Raw genomic sequence first — 22,549 nt, 5'->3', positions numbered from 1 at the left:
CCCCAGAACTCCGTTCTGGACCACGCAGCCGAGAATGGCTAAGCGGTTTGTGCTGAACACACACTTCTCCTCGTTATACGTGAGATTGAGGAGAGTGGCGGTGCGGAGAAATTTAGCGAGGTTGGCGTCGTGGTCCTGCTGATCATGGCCGCAGATGGTTACATTGTCTAGGTACGGAAACGTGGCCCGCAAGCCGTACCGGTCGACCATTCGGTCCATCGCCCTTTGGAAGACCGAAACTCCTTTGGTGACGCCGAAGGGGACCCTAAGGAAGTGATATAGCCGGCCGTCTGCCTTGAAGGCGGTGTATGGCCGGTCCGATTTACGGATGGGGAGCTGGTGGTAAGCGGATTTCAGGTCCACCGTTGAGAAGACCCGGTACTGTGCAATCTGGTTAACCATGTCAGATATGCGTGGGAGGGGGTACGCGTCGATCTGCGTTGGTCTGGCTGTAGTCCATGACCATTCGATTTTTCTCCCCAGACTTAACCACTACCACTTCAGCTCTCCAGGGGCTGTTGCTGGCCTCAATTACTCCCTCCTGAAGCAACCGCTGGACCTCGGACCTGGTGAAGGCCTTATCCTGGGTGCTGTACCGTCTGCTCCTGGTGGCGACGGGTTTGCAATCTGGAGCTAGATTGGTAAAGAGGGAAGGAGGATCGACCTTTAGGGTCGCGAGGCCGCACACAGTGAGGGGTGGTAAGAGTCCACCGAATTTAAGAGTCAGGCTCTGGAGGTTGCACTGAAAATGCAGGCCAAGGATAAGTGCAGCGTAGAGGTTAGGGAGGACGTAGAGACGAAAACCGTGGAACTCTACGCCTTGGACTGTGAGCGTGACCGTGCAGTACCCCTGGATCGCTACACGATGGGATCCGGAGGCCAGGGAGATACTTTGATTGGTAAGGTGTACCTTAAGGGAGCAGCACCTTACCGTATTTGGATGTACAACGCTCTCGATGCTCCCGGAGTCCAGTAGGCAGGAGGTCACGTGGCCGTTGACTTTCACGCTGGTGGATGCGTTGGTCAGAGTGTGTGGTCGGGACTGGTCGATTACCATGGATGCGAGTCGTGGTTGATCGTCGGGTAGTGAGGCAGCCGCTGCGTCGGGGTCCTGAAACGCCGTTGGTCTCCATGTGCTGCGGGGTGGACAAGATGGTGGCGCCCGGAGGTCCTGGGGGATCACAAAATGGCGGTGCCCATGGAATGCACGTTGCGGGGGTGGAGCAAGATGGCGGCGCCCATGAAACGCACGTGTTGTGCGGGGGAGAAGATGGCGGCGCCCATTGCTCGCACATGGCCTGGGGAGTAGGGGAGGATTGCGGCGCCCATTGTCCGTGACCGGGGCGGGGTGGGGGCGACCGCTGCCGCTGAGCGGGCCTGGCACACCGCTGCGTAGTGGCCCTTCTTCCCGCAGGCCTTACACAGGGCAGCGCGAGCCGGGCAGCGTTGGCGGGGGTGTCTTTGTTGGCCGCAAAAATAGCATTGGGGCCCCCCGAGATCACTGGCTGGCGCGTAGCGCAGGCGTATTGGGTGGGTAACGCCCCCGCTGGGGTGGCTGCCTGTGGGGCCCATGAAGCGTAGGAGGAGTGGGCCGCGCGGTTGGGGGCGTAGGACTGTACATTGCGCAGGGCGACCGTCATGGAAAGCGCTAGTGTTTTAGTCTCTGCGAGGTCGCGCATGGCCCCTCCTCGGAGCCGCTGCCTGATAACATCGGACCCAATCCCAGTTACAAAAGTGTCCCTCATAAGGAGATCTGAGTGCTCCTTAGCTGTAACGTCCTGGCAGTCACAGTCCCGAACTAGTGGGATCAGGGCCCTCCAGAAGTCCTCGATTGACTCACCCGGTAGTTGAGTACGCGTTGCGAGCGCGTGTCTGGCGAAGAGCGTGTTCATCTTCTGCCCATAATTCTCTTTGCGTCGAGTCATAGCGTCAGCGTAATTGGGCGCATCCTGGATCAGCGGGAAGATTTTAGAGTTGAGTCTGGAGTACAGGATTTGAATCTTCTGAGCCTCTGGAACAGGGGTCAGTGCCGCGTTGATACACGCTTCAAAACAAGCTAGCCAGTGCTGGAAGTCCTTTCTGGCGTCGCTTGCGTGTGGATCCAGCTGCAGTCGACCTGGTTTAATCTGGAGGTCCATCTTCTGAATCTGATACTAATAAATTGAGGCACGATCAATTTGGCTGGAGACGAAGTTGAATTCAAACTGAGGCTTTATTAGTATCTGAAGTGTGGCCTCCTACAGCAGCTGCCGAAATGGCTGCGAGCTGGAGGCCACGCATATTTATAACCCGGCTCCTGGGCGGAGCTAGCATGCAGGGGCCCAGGTGAACCTGTAGTGCAGGTTCTACCGTACAACCTCTAATATAAGAACACCGTGGTTTATCTGGGCCTGTAGGTTCTGCGAGAAAATTGTTCTCATTTGAAAGGGGGAATTTAAAAGAAAACTGGTGCCCTCAACTCAACGTCGCCTTGGTTACGGTGGAGTCTTTGTTCCTGGACATGGGGCCTAGTCTGATAAGAGAGGTCAATTCACACAATAACGCAGGATGGAAACAGCTGGTTTCACTGAAAGGGGCCAGGAAATTCTCGGTTTGTCATTGGTAACCCGACCACTTCACTCGGGGGGGGGGGGGCAGGGGAGGTACTGGTAGGACTGTCACTGGACCAGAGAGCCAGAGTAATCCAGAGACCCAGGGTAATGCTCTGGGGACCCGGGATCAAATCCCAACCACGACCAATGGTGCCATTTGAACTCAAAACTTCTAAACTCTGGAGTTTAGGCCCAATGGTGAAAGCATCGGCGATCGCCATTCCTTCATGGAGGGAAATCTGCCGTCCTTACCCGGTCTGGCCTACGTGTGACTCCAGACCCACAGCAACATGGTTGACGCTTAAGAATGCCTTCTGAGTTGGCCGAGCGAGACACGTGAGGGGATGGGTGAACCCCACGTCGGATGAGTCAATGGAAGAAAAGTAGTGTTCGCCAATTGGCCGATATGGTAGCTCCCGTCCCACACTGACAAGGTTGATTCAGCTGCCCTGCGAGGTGTCGCACGCCAGCTAGGGCAACCGGAGGTGGGCCCGCCTTGCCAGCGATGCCCGCATCTCAAGAACGAATTGAAATAAATTACGTTTCATTGTTCAATATAATGGGAAAGAAACCGGAAAATGGTGGCAATGCTCGGCAGAGTTGGGGAGCATCTGTGGTGGGGTCTGGAGTTAACATCTCAGCTCGATGGCCCTACATTGGCCTTTCTGATGGTTTTGTGCCGCTGCTCCTGCTGTCTGATGCCAGAGGAAGTCAATTCCAACTCGGTTCACCTGTGGGCATTGAGGAGGGGAAACGAGACTCCTCCTCGACACTGACCGTCCGCCGATTCACGCTGCCCACAGAGGGAGTCGGTAGCAGAATGGTTATGCTCCCAGACTCGAAAAGCAGAGGCTCATTCTGGGTTAAAACCCCAGCATGGCAGCTGGGGGAATTTAAACTCAGCTCATAAACCTGGAATAAAACGCCAGTGCCATTTATAATCCATAAAACCCCTACTGTGCAGAAGGAGACCAATCTGCCCATCGAGTCTGCACCGGACCTCCAATAGAGAGCCCTCCATCGGCACACTCCCCCACCCTATCTCCGTATCCACATATTCCCACCCAACCTGCACATCACTGGACTGTGGGAGGAAACCGGAGCACCCGGAGGAAACCCACGCACACACGGGGAGGATGTGCAGACTCCGCACAGACAGTGACCCGAGGCTGGACACACTCATACACTCACACTTGCACTCACAAAGACACGCACTCACACACACTCACACTTGCACTCACAAAGACACGCACTCACACACACTCACACTTGCACTCACAAAGACACGCACTCACACACACTCACACTTACAAAGACACACACACACTCACTCACAGACACACCCGCAAACGCACACTCGCAGACACACACACACACTCACATACCCATACAATCACACAGACACAGACCCACACACAGTCACAGGCACACACCCACACTCATATGCTGACTCACAGACACACATGTGCACACACAGACTCACAGACACCCACCCACAGACACCCACCCACAGACACACCCCCACACACCCCCCCACCCCCACAGACACTCACACACTCACAAAGACACCCACCCACACACACATACACACTCACGCACTCACAGACACACTCACAGACACACCCACGCGCAGATAGACACACAATCTCACACCCACACACACACGCACCCATACACACACTCACACACTCACAAAGACACACCCACACCCCCACACACACCCACCCCCCACACACACACAGACACCCACACACACACCCACACATACACACCCACATACACACACACACACATACCCACACACCCACACATACACACCCACACACACACACACACCCACACACCCACACACACATACCCACACACCCACCCACACACCCACACATACACACCCACACACACACACCCACACACCCACCCACACATACACACCCATCCACACACCCACCCACACACCCACCCACACACCCACCCACACATACACACCCACCCACACACCCACCCACACACACTTACACCCACACATACACATCCACACACACATACCCACACACCCACCCACACACCCACACCCGCACACACACATACCCACACACCCACCCACACATACACACCCACCCACACACCCACCCACACATCCACCCACACACCCACCCACACATACACACCCACACATACACACCCACACATACACACCCACCCACACACACCCACCCACACATACACACCCACACATACACACCCACACATACACACCCACACATACACCCACCCACCCACACATACACACCCACACATACACACCCACACACACACATACCCACACACCCACACACCCACACATACACACCCACCCACACACACACCCACCCACACATACACACCCACACACACACCCACACACACCCATGCACACATACACACCCACACATACACACCCACCCACCCACACACACACACACACCCACCCACACATACACACACACCCACCCACACATACACACACAGACAGACACACACAGAGATACACACACGCACACTCCTCTGCTGCTGATGTCAAAGAACAAAGAACAAAGAACAAAGAAATGTACAGCACAGGAACAGGCCCTTCGGCCCTCCAAGCCCGTGCCGACCATACTGCCCGACTAAACTACAATCTTCTACACTTCCTGGGTCCGTATCCTTCTATTCCCATCCTATTCATATATTTGTCAAGATGCCCCTTAAATGTCCCTATCGTCCCTGCCTCCACTACCTCCTCCGGTAGTGAGTTCCAGGCACCCACTACCCTCTGCGTAAAAAACAGATGTCTTTAATTTATTTTACGTATATAAAAGTTCCCATGCGCCTATTGTAAATACATGAATCCACATCTGTACCTACACAATCCCTGATGACCAATAGGTGTTTGATATCATTATAACACCACAAGATTGGGTGAACCCATGGATTGCAGCGCTTCAGGAAGATGTCTCATCACCATCTTGGGGGGGGGGCACATAGGGATGGGCGATAACTGATGGCTTTGCCAGAAATACTCATGTGCCAGGAAGGAATAATTTAAAAAATAGACTTCCTGGGGCTCCATTCTGCATTGGGTAGTGCTGCACTGCCGTTAGCAATCTCGCCTTTCAGTTTGAAGGTCGTCGGTTGAAATCGTGCTCCAGAAACTCGAAATCCCATTCTTTACAACAAAGAACAAAGAGAACAAAGAAAAGTACAGCACAGGAACAGGCCCTTCGGCCCTCCAAGCCTGTGCCTACCATGCTGCCCGTCAAAACTACAATCTTCTACACTTCCGGGGTCCGTATCCCTCCATTCCCATCCTATTCATGTATTTGTCAAGATGCCTCTTAACGTCACTATCGTCCCTGCTTCCACCACCTCCTCCGGCAGCGAGTTCCAGGCACCCACTACCCTCTGTGTAAAAACTTGCCTCGTACATCTACTCTAAACCTTGCCCCTCGCACCTCAAACCTATGCCCCCTAGTAATTGACCCCTCCACCCTGGGAAAAAGTCTCTGACAATCCACCCTGTCTGTGCCCCTCTTAATTTTGTAGACCTCTATCAGGTCGCCCCTCAACCTCCGTCATTCCAGTGAGAACAAACCGAGTTTATTCAATCGCTCCTCATAGCTAATGCCCTCCATACCAGGCAACATCCTGATAAATCTCTTCTGCACCCTCTCTAAAGCCTCCACATCCTTCTGGTAGTGTGGCGACCAGAATTGAACACTATACTCTAAGTGTGGCCTAACTAAGGTTCTATACAGCTGCAACACGACTTGCCAATTTTTATACTCAATGCCCCGACCAATGAAGGCAAGCATGCCGTATGCCTGCTTGACTACCTTCTCCACCTGTGTTGCCCCTTTCAGTGACCTGTGGACCTGTACACCTAGATCTCTCTGACTGTCAATACTCTTGAGGGTTCTACCATTCACTGTACACTTTACCCCTTGATGCTGGCACCTCAGACCATCCTGACACCCGTTGAACTCTCGTTCTTGGCTGGCTCTCCAGCGCGGTACCGAGGGAGTGCGGCACAGTCAGAGGTGCCATCTTTCAGATGGGACTTCAAACCAAAGCCCCATCCATCTGCCTTTGGAGGTGGATATTAAAGATCCCATGGAAGAAGAGCAGGGGTGTTCTCCTGGAGTGCCTCCATCAATACAGAGTGTGGTGTTCTTTGTGTTGCTTAATTCAGGATGGTTGGCGTAGTGTTCACAAAGACCACCAAATATCTTTAACTTGAACAAAGCTATAACTTTATTAACACTGCTAATTTGGATTCGACACATACTCCTAAATGATACACAGTTGATAATTAACATATAATCTACACTCACATACAACTAGAACATAGAACATACAGTGCAGAAGGAGGCCATTCAGCCCATCGAGTCTGCACCGACCCACTTAAGCCCTCACTTCCACCCTATCCCTATAACCCAATAACCCCTCCTAACCTTTTTGGTCACGAAGGGGAATTTAGCATGGCCAATCCACCTAACCTGCACATATTTGGACTTGTGGGAGGAAACCGGAGCACCCGGAGGAAACCCACGCAGACACGGGGAGAACGTGCAGACTCCGCACAGACAGTGACCCAGTGGGGAATCGAACCTGGGACCCTGGCGTTGTGAAGCCACAGTGCTATCCACTTGTGCTACCATGCTACCCTAATCACTACACTATTATAAACTATGATCTGCTCTTACTCACACTATCTTTCCTTCAGTCTGCACTCCAGCTAACTCCTACACTTCTCTCCCCACAAGGCTTAGCATCAATGTCTTATATTACTTGTGACTCCAGCTCCATCTAGTGGCTGATCTAGACATTTCATTAACCCTTGCAGTCCTTACATTTATGATAATACCACACAGAGGGTCGATCTCGTCAAACTGTTTCGGGAGATTAAAGGATTTGCGGGGACAGATGGGGAGAAACCATTTTCTCTCTTGTGTGGGGGATGGGAAGTTGGGGGGAGGTTAGGATGGTGGGGGAAAAGGGGGGGGGGTGGGTGTTCCAGAACTAGTGGGTGCATCCTTAAATTATTTTGAGGTTGGCGCGGTCAATCGAAAATCTCAAAACTGAAATTGTTGGATTTCCGCTGGGTAAGGGCGCTACACTGGAGGTCTGGTGGCGCAACGGGTTAGCGTCTCTGCCTCCGAGCCGGAAGCTCCGGGCTCGAGCCCCACCCCAGGACTGGGTGGCCGAGGAAAGTACGTTCAAAACGTGACCAAACAGGTTGAGTGCGCCAACCTGCAAGTCCTTCCGAAGTCGCCAATGGCGGTAAGAGCGGGAGAGACTCCTGGTCAGCCACGCTTGATGCGGAGTGGCGCCCCTCAAGCTATAAGCCCCTGGCGACAGACTAGCGACCTGTTCCAGGAATTACTCGCTATGGAAACCAGGCTCAAGGGTGCGATTGGCCTCCCCCTGCCCCTATCAGCTGGGTGAGCTCCATCTCCATTCCTAGTCATGGTTCCCAGGTTTCCTGCCGTCCAGATCTCCCGCACGCAACCACACCCACTAGAGCCCGAAAGAATCATTCCGCTCCGCTCGTCTCCCACAGGGTCCGAGGCAGATTTCAATGACGGAAATTAGCAAGCAAAAGGCATGTGAGTGCGAAACCCGTGTCCATCACTGCTGGCACGGGGCTTCCTGAAATCAGAACATCCGATTCGCACGTGAGCGAAACGTGAACTCAACAGGGCCATCTGAAGTCAGTGCTGTGTTCAAACAGGCCCCATTTGCACTGGTCCAAAAGCCTTAACTCGTAGTGTGGGAGCCTTGAATTGATGGAGGAGAGGTAAACAGTCTTGAAAGGTGGGTAGGGTGTGTTTACGTGTCTTGATCTGACTTTTAAACCAAATCTCCCATTCGTTAAACATTTTTTAAAATACAGGCTTAAGCTGTCAGCAACATTTATAAAACAATCTCTTTGACTGCTTTGATTGACAGACCATCTGGTGTACATTAGGAAAAAAATACTGTGTGTTCGTACAGTTTCAACAAAGGCTTTGCTGACGTTTCCCAAGGGCTTGCATGCTTGGCTGAGTTTCAAAAGCTACAATTGTCTCCGCTGGGGTTTTGAGTTCAGTTTGGTTGACAGTTTACAGAGGCTATTAACCGATTAGCTGTCTTTGATGTGCATTCTGAATCACAGTTTTTTTTAATAAGCAATTAATCACTTGAGATTTAAAGGCTTTGAATGCGGTTTATGCATGGGAGTCCTTTTCATTTATCAAATGCCTATGAGTGCGAGAGTTGCATTAAATGTTAGAAGTTTATATTTTTCATCTTCACGTGGCTCCTGAGGTCCATGGTGGATACTGAGTGGGTGGCTATTGAGGTGGCATGGAGAGTTTGAGGTGGCACAGGGGTGAGGATATGAGTTGGCATCGAGTTGGCATGAGGCTAAGAGAGGACATGGGGTGGGTAGGGGGCATGTGTTGGCACAGAGGTGGGTGGAGTTATGAGGAGCTATTGATAGGGGTGAATTGATATGGAAGGCATAGGTTATGAGGGCAAGGTGCGGAGTAGGTGAGGGCACAAATTGACTTTGGGGGGGGGGTGGTGAGGTAGTGTGAAGAGAGCAGGACGACCTAACAACTTCTAACAACAACTGAGAGTAAGGCCCAAAGAACCAAGACAGGCCTTCCGATCGCCTGCCTTGGCACTCGCCCACTTTGGCGACTGCCTTGGATCTGCTTCTGTGGTTGGCAGGCCCAGCTATCGAACCCTGTCACCTGAGGCAAAGGTTGAGGCACAGGGCACTATGATTGTGGCAGATCTGCTGGCCCTAGCTCCCTGCCTCGATAGTGCCAATTTGGCCCACTTTCTGTTAACAACAATTGACAATGGTTTCGTGGTCATCATTTCGACTTTTAATTCCAGAGTTTTATTGAATTAAAATTTCGCCATCCGCTATGGTGGGATTCGAACACGGGTCCCCAGAGCGTCACCCTGGGTCTCTGGGTTACTTGGCCAGTGTCAATACCACTACGCCACAGCCTCCCCACTTGGCTCTCTCACCAAGCTTCCTCTGTGCTCAGGATAAGTGGAAGGGGAGGGGGAGGGCGGTGGGAGAGAGTGTGATGGTGGATGTTGCCTTCCACTGACATTCACCTGTCACGGCGCTGTCAATCACGGGGCAAGGTCGCGGAGCGGACTGGCAGAGGGCCCACCTCCAGCACCCGTGAAACCGCAGCTCAGGGAGAGAGTGGGGCTTGCGTCGGCATTCACCGGTGCCATTGAGTCCTTGGCTCGAGGCGTTAGCTCACAGGAGGAGCAGATGGCATCTGATTGATGGATTGAGTCAGGCCAGGCATGGCGCTCGCTCTTGGGGCCCCATCTGTGCCATGAGCATGTTGGATTGCTCTCATTGCGCTCGCCATCTCCACGCCCACCCTGACAATGAGTAACAACACCCTTGACGGCGCCCAATGTCAACCCCTCTCAAAACTGTTCGCCTGGCTCCACACAGGACCTGTTCAAAGCTGGCGTTTGTATAAAATTCTCAGTCTGCTTCCACAACAGCTGCACATTCATGAGGAATGATGACTCCAGACTCCACGGGGGCCTTGTGTTTGATGGAGGATGTGTTCATCCACCAACTGGTGTCTTCAGCTTTGCCTTTCTCTCTCTCTCTCTCTTTTCCCTCCCTCTCCTGACCCGGGCTAGATGTTGTTTCTGTGGCGACCCTTGGGGAACCCCTCCCCCTCTTCTCCCCGACAGCCCCCTTTCTCCGAGGGCGCCATTTTTCTCCAGCGTATGAGGTAATTGCAGATGAGGAAGGTCATGCAGCCCTTCTTCATTCACTCTTCCCCAGAGATAACGTTCCCCGCCTCCATTGTCGCGTCAAATTAAGAACCTCACCTTCACGCGAATTGGTTAATCTTCCCAGGAAGAAGAACTTCCTTCCATTCGTTTGACTTTCACTAGTTTGGGCTCATTCCAGCCCCACTCTCGAACTTTAGTTTAACATAAACATTTCTGTAGCCCCCCCCCCCCCCCCACCTGTATTAAATCTCCACAAGGCCGCCTCCCAGGAACTTCCCTTCCCAGCTGTAAAGTTCCAGACAGCGGATGTGACGCGCAATGGGCAGCGTTCCTACCTCTGCGTCAGAAGTTCAGGGTTCATGTCCCAATCCAGGACTTGAAGGCCACAGGAGATGCGTTCACTAACGTGGCCGAACAGGTTGGTTATCGGCCTGTAAATCCTCCCGATACGCTTGACGGCAGACGCTAAGAGCAGGAGAGTTTCCTGGTCAGCTATTCTTCAGAGAGCGACCCGCTCTTTCCTCATAACTCCGGGCCTTTGACACTCGGGGGGGGGGGGGGGGTGAGCCTTTGCGCTGGTGAGCATGGACTGTTTGACCATGAAGGGGACAACTACCCTCCTTACCTGGTCCAGCCTACGTGTGACTCCCGATTTACAGTACCACGGTTGGCTTTGAATTGCTCTCTGGAATGGTTGAGCAAGCCACTCAGTTGTACATGGCTCACCACCACCTGCCTGAGGGCAGTTAGCGATGGGCAAGAAATGCTGGCCTGGCCCACGTCCCAGGAACGAACAATAAAGAAAAGGACCGTTGCTATCTTTACTTGCTCTAAATATGGCAGTCAATAAGGTTGCCCTTGCTTTCAGAGTCGCCAGGTATCAAATGACAAGGTTCAACCGGGCATCGATCAAAGAGCCAAACAACCAGTTAGTTAGTTCAAGATCAATGGTACTTTATTTACACACAAGATTAATTTACACATGCAACATAAACACTACTAGTTAAACTACACCTAACAACTATGACAACCTGTACTTAACTTTGGGCACCCGGCTTAGGTCAGTGGAACAGAGCCCTTTGTTCGAATCTGGATCGGCTGGATCTGGAGAAGTAACTGCTGCTCAGCTGGGCTCATTCGTCTGGTAGCGGGCGGGCGTTGAACTTGAACTTGCTTCTGGTGGTGCTGCGATTGGAGATGGACGTTGCCGGAGCACCAGGTTCAAAAGAGATCGAACACATGGCGGTCTCTCTCTTTATCCTTGGGGAGTTTCGCGCTCTTTTGGGTGGTCCTTATGTTTGGACCCCATTAATTGGGCAGTTCTCGATCACTGCCTTCGATCTGAGCCAATAAAGCGGTGGGTGCCTTGATGGCTGGGCGTGTCCTAAGCGGTCATTGACCCTGTTGTTGATGCTTCCTGAGTAAAGGGAGTGGCGCCGAAATGTCTGGACTTGTATCGGTTACTCGAGTATCAATCCTTTGTCTTACGGAGATGGGCCATTAAAATGCTAATCGGTTGGGGGTTTCGATGCTGTCCGGATTCTCTGCTCATGAATTAGGACAGCACGGTAGCATGGTGGTTAGCACAATTGCTTCACAGCTCTAAGGTCCCAGGTTCGATTCCGGCTTGGGTCACTGTCTGTGCGGAGTCTGCACATTCTCCCCGTGTGTGCATGGGTTTCCTCCGGGTGCTCCGATTTCCTCCCACAGTCCAAAGATGTGCAGGTTAGGTGGATTGGCCATGATAAATTGCCCTTAGTGTCCAAAATTGTCCTTAGTGTTGGGTTGGGTTACTGGGTTATGGGGATAGGGTGGAGGTGTTGACCTTGGGTAGGGTGTTCTTTCCAAGAGCCGGTGCAGACTCGATGGGCCGAATGGCCTCCTTCTGCACTGTAAAGTCTATGATAATCTATGAATATACATTCAAGCTCTGTGCCTGCCTGAATCTTACATTGCCCATATTTCCCTTTAGGTTTTGCGAACGTCCATGTTTCTTGTTGTAAGTGGCCATCCCAGATGGCTACAGGACCAAAGCCAGGCTCACCTAATTTTCAACAGGGGGGGGGGCGACGACGGAGGGTCTGCTGCACAGCCGACCTGAGGAAATGGCCAAGCGGTTATTCAGAATGAGCCTGTCGAACTGGTCACGCGGAGTGAGCAAATCTCCTCTCCGGCATCAGTCCAACAGGAGCAGTATCTGCCCGAATGCATTCCTCGCACACTGCAGGGTGGGGCGGGGGGAGGGGGGCGGGGGGGGGGGGGGGGGCGGGGAATGACCCTCCGAGAAATCAGAAGGGCTTTCCCTCTTTACGTTTCACAACCAGCTGGCTCCTGGATCGACCTGTGTTCTAACCCTTGCTCAACAGAAAATCCGAGAGCTTGAGAGATGGAAAACGCTGATGTCGACATGGGGAATGTGGAGCCACTTCTAACCCCCTCCCGCATTTGCCTGCCGCCTTTCACGGTTCCCAGGGCCTCCCAAAGCACTTCACATCCAATGAAATGTTTCAATGTCGCTGGGGGTGCAGCGGCCCAATTCGTTCAGGGGAAGCTCCCACCATCAGCAATGCAACCGTGACTGGATGCTTTTATTTGGAGTACTGGGAATGAACTGACGGGATAACAGTAGCCTTTCGAATTCCCGTGGGTCTTGCTTTGCCTTAGGGATGGGCATGTGCCGGTCAACTTAGGGAGGGGGCTTAATGGAGGGTGAGAGCGCCGAGTAGTATCATGCCCCTGTACCTGCCACTCATGCAGCAAACACTTATTAATGGCGCTCCCACGGGTTCGCTGACTGCAGGAGAACAAGAGAACGAGGTCAGGGGTCACTGGCAAGGCTGCATTTGCAGTTTGGGTGTGTTACTCCATGACGCCATTGCCAGTGACAAGACTAGGCAGCGGCCAGGACCAAAGATGGCGCTGCTCAAAACATCACAGCTCCTTTTATGTGGGCGACGGGGTCCTTTCATTTATCCTCAAGGCATCCTCAATGGCTCCATGGAGTTAACACACCTCCAAATCCACGAGACAGAGATTGTGACCTATTTCATTAAATGCTTCACCTTTCCTGCTTATCACCTTTCCACAGTTTCAAAATGCGTGCGCAGTATTTTATAGAATAAAATATAGTTTCACGGTGTCTCTGAGGATGACCACGTGAGGGAGGGGGACAAGGCTGGTCGCAGCAGAGGTTTTCTACTTGTGCGCAGATGGGCATTGGTGGCCATCTTGCATAGTTATCTTGAACGACCACCTTGCATGGCCATCTTGAACAGCCATCTTGAACGGCCATCTTGCACGGCCACCTTGAACGGCCATCTTGAACGGCCATCTTGCATGGCCATCTTGAACGGCCATCTTACATGGCCATCTTGAACGACCACCTTGCATGGCCATCTTGAACAGCCATCTTGAACGACCACCTTGTGTTGGGATGTGACACATTGTTCAGGCAACGGAGGTAGCATTAGATAGCATTTGCTACGATTCAGATTAAAACCCAACGTGACATTCATCGCCACGGTGTATGCGAGGGAGGCCATTTTGTGGCGATGTCCATGTGAATGGTGTGGGGGTGGGCAGGGGGTTTGCTTTTCAAACATGTTCAGCAGAATCATTTGTAGCCCTTTGTTGGCCGAGGGGATAGGGTTTGCTCGCGAACCCTCTCTTCAAGAAAGAGAACAGTTGTCGCTCCTGCAAACCTGTTCACAATGTTGCGACCAGGGAATGTCCACAGGTAAGGAGGGCTCTGCAGAGACAGAAATCGTGCCGTACACTACAGTGTTGCCTGGGGAATGATGCCAGCGAGGTTACTAAGTTTGACACTTTTAAAGTCATTAAAAGACGCAGCAGATTCCATTAACCTTGACTAATCGGCCTTTCCTTCTTTCACAAATGCCCCGCTAACGCTTTCTTTTTAAGCCTTAAGAGCGTTACTCTTGGATCTTCGTCATGTGGCTGTCACTCTGCGAGCCCACAATCATAGAAATTTTACAGCGTAGAAGGAGGCCATTCGGCCCATCGTGTCTGCACCAGCTCACCAAATAAGCAATTCACTCAGATCCATTCACCGGCCTCCTCCCCGTAACCTTCCACATTCTCCCTTTACAGATAATAATCCAGTTCCCTCTCCAAAGCCTGGATTGGACCTGCCTCCCCCATACTCTCTCAGGCAGCGCATTCCAGATCCCAACCACTCGCTGCGTGAGAGCGTCTCTCCTCGTGTTCTCATTGCCTCTTTCGATTTCGAACCTCCCACCAATGGGAACAGTTTCTCCCTATCCGCTCTGCCCGGACCCCCTCATGATTTTGAACGCCTCTTTCAAATCTCCTCGCAACCTTTTTATCTCCAAGGAAAGCAATCTCAGCTTCTCCAATCTACCCATGTGTTATGTTCCCTGTTGTAGCCGCAAAGAGGTGTCACATGTTGAATTTGTATAATATGGTGCACGGGGTTTATTTACAAGATGCCGGTCAATCAGGGGACACAGGTGAACTCCACAAAAGCCCACAAAACGCTCCTCCGACGTCATTGCGTAACACGTGACATTACACCAGGGAATGGTGTCACTCTGATACATATCACTCCTCCCTCTTCACTCCTTTAGTGCCGCCAGCATTTTTACTTAAACACTTTAACACAGATCCAACACATTATGCCATCACTAACATTGTTGCATTACGGTACATATGTATATTAGTAAGACAGTCTCTTGGGTGGAGGTCTGTTTCGTTTTGGCGGAGCACAACGTTGGCTCTTAGGGGTACCAGGAGTGTCTTCCTGTACATTGGCCAGTGTTACAGCTAGCGAAACTGACTCAGGACCTGTCTCTGGTTGCGCAGATGACTCTGTCGCAACAGATTTTGGCAGTTATAGCCTTCAAGTCGGGCATGTCGCTGTCCATACTCTCTGTGGTGAAAACATCTGGTACAGATTCTGTACTCTCACCCAAATGGGCAATAATTGGTCAGTGTGCCGACGCCAAATTCTTTCATCGTCAGATTGTACAGTATAGATATCGGACCCGTTTTGGCCAATAGAATTGCTGGAGTCCATTTTTCGCTTGAGGTGTAATATCCCGCAAGAACAAGTTCCCCACAGACTCTGCATTTGGAAGGATGTTCCCTTCTAGCCCCTTGCGCCAGATGTTGTTGCCTGGCTGTCTATGAAGTTGAAGGGGGAGTCAAACGGCCGAAATGTGTGCGCGGTTTCCTTTTGAACACCAGCACAGCCGGTGAGCTTTGCGTTGCTGAATGCGCCGTGTTTGTGTATGCCATTAGAAAGCTATTGACGTGTTTTGGTAGAAAACCTTTATCCCTCGAATCCTTCATTGCGGCAGTCTTGAGCGATTGTATGAAATATTCAGCCAAACGTTGGTAGCCGGATGGCAGAGGCCTACCCTTTAGGGAGTCCTTGAGTTCAGCTGATGCGAACTGAGCACCGCTATCGCTTGCAACTTGTTCCGTTTGCCCAAATCTGACAAACACCTCGTCAAGTCTTTCTGTGGTCTCTCCCGTAGTTGTCGATTTCACGACGGCAACGTCCGGCCACTTCAAATGCGCGTCAACCATGACCAAAATCATGTGTCCTTCGACTGGATGCCTTGCCATGGCCAGGTAGGCCATTCCCGTGTATGTAAAGGTGGGAGTGGAGGATTGGCATAACCCCAACCTCTGGAACCCAGAAGTACTTCTCACTCAACTCCCTCATTCCAACTACACCGGGATAATCCTCGTGCAGCTGTTACTGAATTCTACTTCGTAGACATGGTGGAAGGATTATTCTAATATCCTACGACAATACTCCCATTTTCTACTGTCAACTCAAGATGCTGGGTAGGACAGCTTGCGTGAGTGTTTGAAAGCGGGTACCGTACGCCTATGCTATTCGAGCTAAAGTGGAAGAAGAACTCGAGAGGTTACTGAAAATAGGGGGTCATTGAACCTGTTACCACCAGCGATTGGGCAACGCCCTCCTCGTTATGCGTCCTTGACCACTTCAATTTCAATCTTAGCTCGAACTCCAATCAGCGAAGTTTCTCTCGCAGCAACGTCTATCGACGTTGCGATGTCGAAAGCAGATTTTCGGGTTAATGCACCTTCAGTCAACAATTTCCTTTGGATGGCTCCACAAACTAATCGGTCACAAAGTGTATCATCCAAGGTCTGGCCAAACTCGCGGTACTTTGCCCGCTTTCGCAGTGATTGTGAAATGTTTTCCCCTTGCTCCTGTGCGCGGTGGTGAAAGCGGATTCTGTTAGCTGTGAATACTGGGTGGGGAGAGACAGTCATTAACTCATCACGTGACTTGTTTGCGTTTTGAGCTGGGTGGACTAAATTCTGAAGCAACGCGAATGTTCTCCTCCCAGCTGAGCTGAGAAAGGTCGCAGTGCGGCGGTCTGCTGGTGTCTGATTGGCCTTGAGGAACGACTGGAACCATTCCTCATAAGAGTTCCTCCTCATCAAACCCGTCCATGGCGCCTTTTCTTGCCGCCATTTTTGGGTGGCAACTCCCCATCTGTGGTACTCAGCCGTCAGTCTGTTTTTGCTGCTGTTTATTTATCTCTCTGTTCAAAGCAGACAGACTCGCAGCGCAGGCGCAGAGCAGCTGTGTCTGATTCCCAGGCAGTAGGTTGCAGAGTGGCCAGTCCCCGTAGGTCCGCGTACCGCGGCTCGTTTCAGTGCCGCGTCCACGATCTCCGCAGCTTTACCCACTACAGTGCAGTGAAGACGCCAATCCTCCATTTGAATTAAGCCCCCGGTGACTCGCCTCTTGTTGTCTGACGTCCGTTTTTCTTTTGAAACCCTCCCAGCACTAGCGGCCGTCGCGATCGACCGGGTGGTTCGCCGACCTCCCCCCCGCTACAAAGTCTGCGCTGTCCGAGGAATTATTTGAGAGTTTTTGCTTGCCGATACAATGGTTTTACCTTGGAGGACATTTCCTTTGACCTCACTCTGGGCCTGGAGCACCGCCGATGATTCTTTCCTCTGGCTCACACATCCGTCATTGAGAGGAGCTTTCCTCCCGGTTTTTATTTTTTGAAAAATATTTTATTGAGGCGTTTATATATTTACACATCAAACACAACCATAAAACAAAACAAGGCAACAGGGCTGCAAGTGCTCAAACCAACTAAATACCTAACCCTCCCACCATCCCGCCTCCTGCTCCCCAAATAACCCCCCCCCACCACCCCCCCCCACCCTCCAACCCACTGCCGACATCTTACCTTTTCTCAAAGAAGTCGATGAACGGCTGCCATCTCCGGGCAAACCCCTCCACGGACCCTCCCAAGGCGTACTTTATCTCCTCCACCGAGAAACTCTGTCAGGTCACTCACCCACACTCCCGGTTTCGGCGGCCCCCCCGGGTCCCTCGTCTCCGGGCTACCAGGGAGGCAAAGGCCAAAACATCGGCTTCTCTCGCCCCCTGGACCCCCGGGTCTTCGACCCTCAAGACCTCCGAGATAACGTTGGCAAACGCCTGTCAGAATCCCCCAAGCTTCGGACAGGCCCAAAACATGTGGGCAGGATTGGCGGGGCCCACCCGCGCAGCGCCCACGCCCATCCTCACCACCCCTTCAAAAAACCTGCTCATCCTGGACACCGTCAGGTGCGTCCTGTGGACCACCTTGAACTGGAGAAGGCTCAGCCTTGCACATGACGAGGATGCGTTCACTCTCCTCCAGGCTTCTTCCCACTTCCGCCTCACTACCCGTATCAGGGCTCCCTCCCAATCCAACAACTCCTTATAAATTTACAACACTTTACCCTCACCCACCCGTGTTCTTGACACCACCTTGCAGTGTAGCCCCTGGGGCGCCAGGTGGGGAAAGGACGGCTCCTGCTTCTGGACAAAATCCCCCACCTGTAAATGCTGGGCCTTCCACTTTCTTTTAACGGCCCAGATCCCGTTGCAGTTTGGCGCCGCAATGAGAAAGAATCAGAGGTGACACATGTTGAGTTTGTACAACACGGCGCAAGGGATTAATTTACAAGATGCTGGTCAAACAGGGGACAATGGTGAACTCCCCAGAAGCCTGTGAAATGTTCCGAAGACGTCATTGCATAGCACCAGGCAATAGTGTCACTCGGACACGTAACACTCTGGAACTGAAGTTCCTATGGGGCTGTTCAGCACAGGGCTAAATCGCTGGCTTTGAAAGCAGACCAAGGCAGGCCAGCAGCACGGTTCAATTCCCGTACCAGCCTCCCCGAACAGGCGCCGGAATGTGGCGACTAGGGGCTTTTCACAGTCACTTCATTTGAAGCCTACTTGTGACAATAAGCCATTCTCATTTTCATTTTTTCATTTTCATCCCTGCGACCATTCCCGTGAATCTTTTCTGTGACCTTTCTTTATTAGAGTACCCAATTCACCTTTTCCGATTAAGGGACAATTTAGCGCGGCCAATCCACCTATCATGGAATTTGCAGTGCAGAAGGAGGCCATTCGGCCCATCGAGTCTGCAGCGGCTCTTGGAAAGAGTACAAGCCCACACCTCTACCCTGTCCCCATAACCCAGTAACCCCGCCCAACACCAAGGGCAATTTTGGAAACTAAGGGCAATTTAGCGTGGCCAATCCACCTAACCTGCACATCTTTGGGGTGTGGGGGCGCAGACACGGGGAGAATGTGCAAACTCCACACGGACAGTGACCCAGAGCCGGGATAGAACCTGGGCGAGTGACATTTCTAATCCTTTCACAGTGTGGCTCCCAGAACTGCCCGCAGTGCACCAGTTGAGGCTGAACTAGTTTTTAAGCAAGTTCAACACAACCCCCCATTCTCAGAGGACAGGAGGAGGCCATTCACCCCTTCGAGCTGGCTTCATCAATCGGTGAGGTCATGGCTGACAGGTATCCTAAATCCACCCACCCACCTTGACCCCTTAACCCTTAATTCCCCTGCCTGTCAGAAAAGAACCAACCTCTGATTTAACGTTTCTAACTGAGCTCCCGTCTGTTGCTTTTTTTCCCCCGAGAAGGAGAGACAGTTCCGTACTTCGATTATCCTTTGAGAATTTGTTTTTGCCCAGAGCAGGAGTTCCAGAAGCCTGGGTCGAGATCCCTGGCAGTGTCACGTGTTCTGAGGCCTAAATGGAGGCCTCTGCGGAGCTGGGAAAGGTCTGGGGTGAGCTCCGAAGCCTCATGATACGCATGGTCCGACTTTGTTCCTGGCTCACCATGCGCTGGGAGAGGAGGGAAGGGAACATACGACTCATTAGGACCCAACGAGTCAGATAACGTTTTAATAAAAATAATTTTAAAACACCGGTTTTTCTATATCGAATGTTTAAAGTATTGTCATGCGAGAGCACCTTTAAGAAATGGGTGTTTATAAATGGGTGTGTATATAAATATCTGTAGTGAGAGTACCTTTAAGAAATGGGTGTTTATTACTGCAGTGATGTCAGAGAGTGGGTGGAGCTGGGCTGTCTGTCAGCTTTTTACTTTCGCTTTAGGCTTTTTGCTGCAGGGTGGGTTTAGTTTCATTTTAGTTTTGGAGAAGCTGCAACCACGGCAGGATGTGTGTGAATCTCTGCAAGCTTATGAGTGTCCATTTGCTGATTTCAACGTGGTAACTGTTCTCGGTTGTGTAGTTAAGCCTGATGTCTTTCTGTAAAAAGGTGTTTTTAAGTCTTATGGATGTTAAAAGGAAAGTAAGAATTACTTAGTGTTGTATTCTTTGGGGGTTGTATTTGAATTGATGTTTGCTAAGAGGTTCACTGTATGTTTTAAAAAGGTTAACTTGAGTTCATAGAATAAACATTGTTTTGCTTTAAAAAATACTTTTCCATTTCTGCTGTACCACACCTGTAGAGTGGGCCGTGTGCTCCCCGTACCACAATCTAGTAAAAGTTGTGGGTCAGCTGGGGGAGGAGGGTGGAATTTGAGGAGAAATCCACAGAGGTTCAGTTGAGTGGCATCTGCCACTTGGTTTCAGAGTGGGGTGTCTTTTGGTTTACAGGAACTGTGGGCTGGATTCTCCACTTCAGCAGCTAAGTGCTGGCTTGAACGGAGAATTAGCGGGAGTTCTCCGGCCAAAAAGTCGGCGCTGACTGCTCACCGATTCTGGGACCGGAGAGGGGCTAGCAGCGGTGCTGGGTGAAACCCCCGGCACTCGCGCCGAAAACAGCCGAAGAATGTCCAGGTCCCTGGCCGCGCATAAGCACAGTTGACGACCTGCAGCGGTCGCGCCGTACGGCATGCGGTCGGCCGTGTGCAGACCCGATCCGCCATCCGTGACCTCACAGGCCACACTCTGCCTACCCACCACCAGTTCCCCCCCCTCCCCCAGCCCTCGTGGAAGACCCCCCCCCCCCACCCCCCCCGGCCAGCGGCACGGATCCCGGCCGAGCGTGGCGGCGCTGGACACAGTCCGCAGCCGCCATGCTGGGCTCCAGACCGCTGAGACCGCACGTGTCCGGCGCCGTCGGAAATGCGGCCCATTGGGAGCGGAGCATCGCGCGATGCGATTATGCCATTTCCGAGGGGGCAGAGCATGGCTGACCGGCGCCAGACCCGATTTGGGCGTCGGAGCCGATTCTGCGCCGAATCGGCGATTACGATATCGCCGTCACGCAACGAAGAATCCAGCCCTGTGTATTTAATGAAAACATCACAGCATGAGATATACCGTGGAACCTTTGCAATCCTTAAGACCTGCTTACACTTGTGGAGATAAGTGGAGATAATTATCGTCAAACTTTTCATGTATAATAAATGATTTTTTTTGTTGTTTAAAAAGTTTGGCCGCAGTGTGGCCCTGTTCCTCCACGCTTTCTGAAACGAGTAACAGTTACGATCCTTAGAGCCAGGGTTCTATTCTGGACCCTCCCGTCCAGTGGCAACATCAACTGGGATCGATAAGCTCTGAGCCCCAGCAACTGGTTTGTGGGTTGAGTGGGTTCTGCCTTCCCGGGTCCTCAGCTGCGTTGTTTGTCATTGCTTTCAGGTGAACGGGCAGAACGTGGTGAAGGTGGGGCACCGGCAGGTGGTGAACATGATCCGGCAGGGCGGCAATAACCTCATGCTCAAGGTCGTCATGGTAACCCGCAACCCCGACATGGAAGAAGCCTCCAGGAAGAAAGGTAGGACGCTTAGGGGAAGGTGGGAACGTCGCACGGGGAGAGGGTCGCCGCCCACAGGCGAATAGCCAACCCGCCGCCTGGGCTCCCACACTGACCAATGGCCGTTCAGGGCCGGGTAGGGACCCTTGAACTGCCCCCGGGCAGCCGGTGCCTCCAGGGTGGAGAAAAGGCCCATTTGGCACAATGGCATTCCCGGGACTCCCAATCTGCATCACAACCAGTTCATCAGCCATTGTTCCTTGGCAGACAAAGAGCACGATCCCATAGACAAAGCAATGACGAGTTAAGGGATGAATCAGGCTCTGGATCTAAGAACAGTTCTGTCTTTCTCTTCTCAGAGTCATTAATGTTCAAAATCCACCTGATCAGGGAGGCCTCAGCTTCACATTCCAACTGAAAGAGAACACGACCGACAGTGCAGCACTCCCTCAGTACTGACCCTCTGACCGTGCGGCACTCCCTCAGTACTGACCCTCTGACAGTGCGGCACTCCCTCAGTACTGACCCTCTGACAGTGCGGCACTCCCTCAGTACTGACCCTCTGACAGTGCGGCACTCCCTCAGTACTGACCCTCTGACAGTGCGGCACTCCCTCAGTACTGACCCTCTGACAGTGCGGCACTCCCTCAGTACTGACCCTCTGACAGTGCGGCACTCCCTCAGTACTGACCCTCTGACAGTGCGGCACTCCCTCAGTACTGACCCTCTGACAGTGCGGCACTCCCTCAGTACTGACCCTGTGACAGTGCGGCACTCCCTCAGTACTGACCCTCTGACAGTGCGGCACTCCCTCAGTACTGACCCTCTGACAGTGCAGCGCTCCCTCAGTACTGACCCTCTGACAGTGCGGCACTCCCTCAGTACTGACCCTCTGACAGTGCAGCGCTCCCTCAGTACTGACCCTCTGACAGAGCGGCACTCCCTCAGTACTGACCCTCTGACAGTGCAGCACTCCCTCAGTACTGACCCTCTGACAGTGCGGCACTCCCTCAGTACTGATCCTCTGACAGTGCAGCGCTCCCTCAGTACTGACCCTCTGACAGTGCAGCACCCCCTCAGTACTGACCCTCTGACAGT

The 22,549-nt window shown here is 52.4% G+C and overlaps 1 protein-coding gene across 1 annotated transcript in view; it reads left to right on the top strand.

The window, feature by feature from the left end:
• LOC140404136 (SH3 and multiple ankyrin repeat domains protein 1-like) overlaps positions 1-22,549 on the top strand; it is a 297,425-nt gene that overhangs the window by 100,132 nt on the left and 174,744 nt on the right. The window contains 1 exon segment of the mRNA XM_072492552.1: positions 21,337-21,472. Within this exon segment, the coding sequence (XP_072348653.1) occupies positions 21,337-21,472 (136 nt within the window).

The sequence above is a fragment of the Scyliorhinus torazame genome, chromosome 29 (assembly GCF_047496885.1).
Source record: "Scyliorhinus torazame isolate Kashiwa2021f chromosome 29, sScyTor2.1, whole genome shotgun sequence".
NCBI classification, from domain to species: domain Eukaryota; kingdom Metazoa; phylum Chordata; class Chondrichthyes; order Carcharhiniformes; family Scyliorhinidae; genus Scyliorhinus; species Scyliorhinus torazame.
Note: the sequence above shows the minus strand (reverse complement) of the source record. Positions and strands in the feature narration are given on the sequence as shown.